This window comes from Tupaia chinensis, unplaced genomic scaffold (genome assembly GCF_000334495.1).
Source record: "Tupaia chinensis unplaced genomic scaffold, TupChi_1.0 Scaffold138517_1, whole genome shotgun sequence".
NCBI lineage: Eukaryota > Metazoa > Chordata > Mammalia > Scandentia > Tupaiidae > Tupaia > Tupaia belangeri.
Window position 1 is genome coordinate 1,948,740 of NW_006198412.1, and position 6,000 is coordinate 1,954,739.

The window sequence follows — 6,000 nt, forward strand, 5'->3', positions numbered from 1 at the left end:
CAGGGACTTGTTGGGTTAAAATTTTCCAAGATGTTCAGCTTTCAGAAAACCTAACCAATATCTGCTGTATGATATGACTTTATTGGATGTCCCTGAGACCATCCCTGATTTGCTAATAGGACTCACAGCTAAGATTTATTACAGTTAAAGGACACAGATTAAAATCAGAAAATGGAGAAGCTACCTTGGGCAAAATTCAAAATTCAGGGGAGACCAGGTGCAAGCTTCTGGAGTCCTCTCCCGTTGAAGTCACACAGGATGCTCTTACTTCTTGCAGTGAGTTGTGACAGCATGTGTACGATGTTTCCAGCAAGGAAAGCTGTTAGAGCTGCAGTGCCCACGGTTTCTATCAGGGGTTGGTCACATAGGCAGCGTCAGCCTGGTATGTGCCCAAATCCCATACTCCAAGAGGGAGAGCAGGCCTTCAGCATAGACCATACTGTGTGTACTAAGAGGATAGGCAGTGAGACACTTAGCAGTTCTGAGATAGTGAGACCCCTCCCTAAATTCAAGTTCCCAAACACCACCCAAGGACCCATCTTGTAAGCAGGCCTTTCAAAGGATAGCAGATAGGCCTGCTATGTTAACTTTTTCTGCACAGTGGCAAAGCCAAAATCTGAGTCAGCCCACGCTCTGTCATTTTGCTTCTGCTATGCCAAAGTGATTCTTTTAGATGAATATAGTAGCCTATAACTGAGCCTCAGTGTGGTAATCTGTTCAAATAGGGTAATAATACATAGGGCGTGAGTAGAAAATTAGATAAGCTCAGTGACTGGCACAGTGGCACCCTAGAAACTTTCATGCATGTCTTTCTTTGATCAATAAGTTAAGGGAATGGAAGATTGTTTCGAATTAACTCTTTAACTCCAGAAATGTGGTTAAAGTAGGTAATTAGAGAGATAAACCTACTGGACTACTTTGGTTTTCAGAAGTTACATAAAAAGACTAGGCAGGGGCCAGGAGATGGCATGTAGGTTAAGACAGCCAAATCCCACATGGCAACTCCATGGTTTGAGTCCCAGACCCGGCAGCTTGAGAAATACCCAGAGAGCATATATGGGTGTGCACAAAATCTGGAGAGGAGAACGGAGGAGAAGGGCTTGCAGCATGGCCATTTCCCCCTGGTGGGTGATGTCTCACTTTTCCTCTTTTTGTCTCCCTCTGGTGAGCTCATGTGCCCTCTAGCAAAACTTTAAAAACAACAACAACAAACCTAAGTAGGTAACAATATAACATGCAGACTAGAATAAAATCCAAATTGTAAGTTTTAAATTTTATGAGCATCATAGTAAGTAACTATCTTTGACCTAAATCTCAAAATGAACAGCATGAATCACAAAATAAATAGCATAGGGCTCATTTTAATAAGGGAGATAAAGGACCCATTAGGAGAGGCAAAGAATAGCACTGGATGGCACTGACAGCAAGGAGAGTAAGGGTAAATGTGTCTGCCAGTGGTTTCTTCTCTTAAAGTTATCTTCAGTCTTCCTAAGTAATTAACTCTCTTCATTTTGTTTTTATTTTCCAGCGGATGATATGGGCTTAGGAAAAACCCTGACAATGATTGCACTCATCCTAACCCAGAAGAATCAAGAGGAAAACAAAGAAAAAGACAAAAACCTGGCTTTGACGTGGCTTTCCAAAGATGGTAGACACAAATGCCTTCATAGCCTGCCGTTTCCTGTATCGATTGAGCTAGCCAAGAGGGGAGCTGGTTAAGATGCAGAAAGATACCTTTGGTTGTGTTTAATTAATCTACTAAAAAACCAGTATTAGATAGTTTTCCTATGGTGTAATTTCTTTCTTTCTCCCCCCCACCCCCCGCCCCAGTTTGCTATAGGGTGTGTGCACTTGCCAGAGAGAGAGAAAGAGACAGTGAAAGAAAGAAGTCACCCCCTAGGGGGGATGGCCACACAGTAGTCCCTTCTCCTCCATTCTCCTCTCGGGATTTTGGGTATACACACACACAGACACACACACACACACCCTGCACACACACACTACTGCCAGGTCTAGGACTGGAATCATGGAATTGGCCATGTGTGCTCCCGCTACCTTAAACCTGCCTGCCACCTGCTGGCCCTAATTTCTGATGTTGAGTATGCTCATTATAAGTGATCATTTTTTCCCTTTTAATATAATTAGGTTGATCTGTGATTAGAAAAAAATTTATGGAGAAAGCTGAGTTTAAACATAGTAATTATTATTTTTGTTAATGTCGAGGAGATCGCTACAGGGTAGATTCAATAAGTTCACTGTAGTGGAATCTGTTTTTCATGTTTCTGGAATTCCAGAAATTTCAGGTTATAGACAACTCCTATCTTATCTAAGCCTATGTTTTTAAGGTGTAATAGCTAGAATAGCATACGTAAGTTGCCATGTACATGAGTGTCGTTCTCAGTAGTTGACTAGATAGATTATAAAAGTAATAATGACATTGTGAAAACCGAAGGCGGCTCTTTTCTCTCATCACCATCTCATTGTCTGGTTGTCTGCTCTAGGGCCTCTAAGGCAGGCTGTGGCAGCTCTATCCTGTATTCTTGTGTGGAAAAGCATACACACACTCTCTCTCTCTCACACACACACACACACACACACAGATGTGGGAGTAATGGTGCAAATACTCCATCAGTAATCAGTTCCAAATGATACTCTCCTGTAATGAATCAACTCTGTAAGAGTTAGGCAGTGACCTAACTTCTGTCTCTGGCCACTCAGTGAAAGTGCATTGCTTTCATAGACTGAGGTCATCCCATTAACACACTTGCCTTCCCCTCTTCAGCCTCTCTGGCACTTTAGAGAAAATAAATAATTAAATTGATTTCAAAGACCATCTCTTCCATTTCCTATTCTGCCATAGGCCTGTGTAGAAATAAGAGCAACAGTTAGCATTATTGATTGAAGGCGTAAAGTCCGTCAAGAGCAAGAGGTAATGCCTTTAAGAAATTAAAGGCTGTTTGATAAATGTAACCAGGTATTGATTTTTTTCCCCCCCGTCTTAAGACTCTTCAGACTTTACCTCCCATGGAACACTAATTATCTGTCCTGCTTCCCTGATCCATCACTGGAAAAACGAGGTAGAGAAACATGTGAACAGCAACAAACTCAGAGTCTATCTCTATCACGGGCCAAACCGGAATCAAAGTGCGAAAGTGTAAGTGCAGCGACGTTGCAGAAACCAAAGGCAGACCTTCACCCTCATTGCCAGACAGTCTTGTCTCTATGAAGAGATACATCTTGAGATTGAATGTTCTTCTGCTATGTCCCTGTCCCTAACCAAAGCTGCCCTGTGAGGAGGCCTGCGAGGACTAAGTCATCAGCCAGGTGGCAGTAGCATCCCACTGCTAAAGAGCATATGGGGGCTGCAGTTCTGTTCCAGGTTCACGTTCTTCTCTCAGGATAAACGGGACCAGCCCAGTCCTGCAGAGCATCTTGATATGATGTGTACTAATGATTAGTTGCTATAAGCTGATTATGTTTTTATGGCTTTAGTTTTCATACACGAACCATCTAAGAAGTTTTAGATTTACGGTTTAGGATGATTAGACTTAACTATAAATTCCTGAAGGGGGTCAAGGAAGAGGATAGTAATCTTAGTCCTAAACTTCGTCTTTCAGTTTTAGAGAAATTGTGCTGTTTCTAACTGTGATGTGAGAATCTGCAGTGAATATTTGCCCTATACTTCAGAATGAGAATAAAGTTGTTTCTGCTGCTTCTAAGTGTCCTCGCCCTGCCCCTCAGCCTGGTATTGGCTATTTTATCTCCTAAAGAGTCGGGCAGTAGTCTTCCAGGAGTAAGTTTCCAGTTTGATGACGCTCAGTCCTGTAAACTCCAGCTCTCCCGACTGATGGTCACTTCAGCAGGCAGCAGATCTCAGGGAAGCAAGTACAGGCTCATAGGCTTTCCTGGCAGAGTACTATAAGTTGCCTGCCCTTGTTCTCGATGTTTATTTAGAAATAAATTGGATTTTACTACTTGCACTTACTTGCACTGACCTGGCTGGTTGCAATCATCCTCAATTTATACTTCTTTATATGATGTTAGGTAATTTGTAGACAGACATCATTGTCTATGAATTAGGCATATCATGTTTATCAAAAGTATTTATTGAAGTTATATCAAGGGCACAATATAAGAAGTCTTCAAGAGATTCATGGAATATGTACATTATGAGAAAACTATATATATAGCTTTCAAAGATATTTTTGCACCAGAATAAACCATATTTTAATTCCATTTCCATGAGCTTTTTGAGGTATATTCATATTAACTTTTTTTTTTTTTTTTTTAAGATTTTTGCCATGGGGTATGTACACTCTCCAGAGAGACATAGAGAGATAGTGAGAGGGAAAGTGAGAAATCACACCCACCAGGCGGACAATGGCCATGCCACAGTCCCTTCGCCTCCATTCTCCTCCTGGGATTTTGGGCATGCATGCACATGTGCCTGGCATGAGTTTCTAGCCACTGGGTCTGAGATTCGAATAGCAGTTGGCCGTGTGGGAGTCCAGAGCACCACCACACCACCTGCTGGCCCCCCATATTAACTTTTATGGTGAAATGATTTGTGCCTTTCATTAAGAATATTTACATGTAAATAGTATAGCCAAGGTTAACCGAAAGCTTACAGAATGTATTTTTATATCCTAATGTCAAAGCTAGGTTTAACAAGTTTTCACAATCCATTATAGACTGGTGGGGAGAAAACATCGTTGATGTAAAGTGAACAGTGCTTTGAGGGATTTTCTTCCCCAGGAATTTAGTATCCCAAATCATTATTAAATGTTAATTCCCAAACCTAGCCTACTTTCTGCTCTGGCTAGATCATATTAAGCTTAATATGATCCCAGTCAGAGATTTTCCTTCTGACTCACTGGGTGGGCTGCTCTAGCTATGGAGTAGACTGTAAAGATCATCAGAGACAAGAGTTTAGGAACCAAGTGGGTAAAGTTTACCTCTCCAAAGTCAAGTGTGTGTGTGTGTGTGTGTGTGTGTGTGTGTGTGTATGAAGAACATACGTTAATGAATTCTGCTTTTATAAAGAGACCACCTCTGCCTGTGTGGTGGTCAGAATGCACAGAGGAATCATTCACTGTTGGTGTTACGTCTGTGCAGGCTCTCTACATATGACGTCGTGATCACTACCTACACCCTGCTGGCCAAGGAGATTCCCACACAGAAGGAAGAGGGAGAGACCCCAGGCCCAAAGCTCAGGGTGGAGGTGAGTCTTGACTGCTGAAAAAGTAGAGATGGAACCACGCATCGTTGAAAGCATCAGGAAAGTTTCCACCTATGGAAACAAATGGGAGTTCTTTCCTCTGTCCCATCTCTAATTCCAGACAGCCCCCTCGATGAGAAAGGTTGATATGGCATAGCATTGAGTTGTTTTTGTTAGAACTAAAGATAACTACATTGCAATCATGATGGTAATACTTGCACAAATATGGGGAAGTTTCACTTGTTGCTCTTTTTGGCTTAGAGTATTTGGGGTATACGTTCATGATATTATACTAATATTATACTACTATTTTGGTATTGGGACCGGCAGATGGCATAATGATTACATTACTGTACTCTTACATGGCCAACTGTGGTTCAAGTCCTGGACCCATGGCTTAAAACACACAGGACGCTTGTACATGCATGCCCAAAATCCTGAGAGGAGAATGGAGAAGGGATTGTGGCATAGCTACCCCACTGTGGGAGTGATTTCTCACTTTCTGTCTGTCTGTCTCTCCAGCCAGAGCACACATCAGACAGCAAAAACCCCTCAAAAAAATGTTTTTGGCCTTACACTATCATTTCATGTCTGCTATCTCCCAGCAAAAAGAGCTGCAAATAACAGGGCCACAGATGGACCAGAGGCTAAGTGATAATCATGAAAAATAAAAAAACAAGGGAACCAGCAGTTAGCGTAATGGCTATGTCGCTGGACTCCCACGTAGTCGACCGCGGTTTGCCTCCCGGACGCGGTGGCTTAAAACTCACGCCCGGCACGTG

General features: G+C 42.2%; 1 protein-coding gene across 1 annotated transcript in view; it reads left to right on the forward strand.

The window, feature by feature from the left end:
- Positions 1 to 6,000, forward strand: part of TTF2 (transcription termination factor 2) — a 43,949-nt gene that overhangs the window by 21,794 nt on the left and 16,155 nt on the right. The window contains exons 10-12 of the mRNA XM_006161393.3: positions 1,529 to 1,648; positions 3,004 to 3,154; positions 5,116 to 5,221. Coding sequence (XP_006161455.1) covers positions 1,529 to 1,648; positions 3,004 to 3,154; positions 5,116 to 5,221 — 377 coding nt within the window. The remainder of the gene's footprint in view (positions 1 to 1,528; positions 1,649 to 3,003; positions 3,155 to 5,115; positions 5,222 to 6,000) is intronic.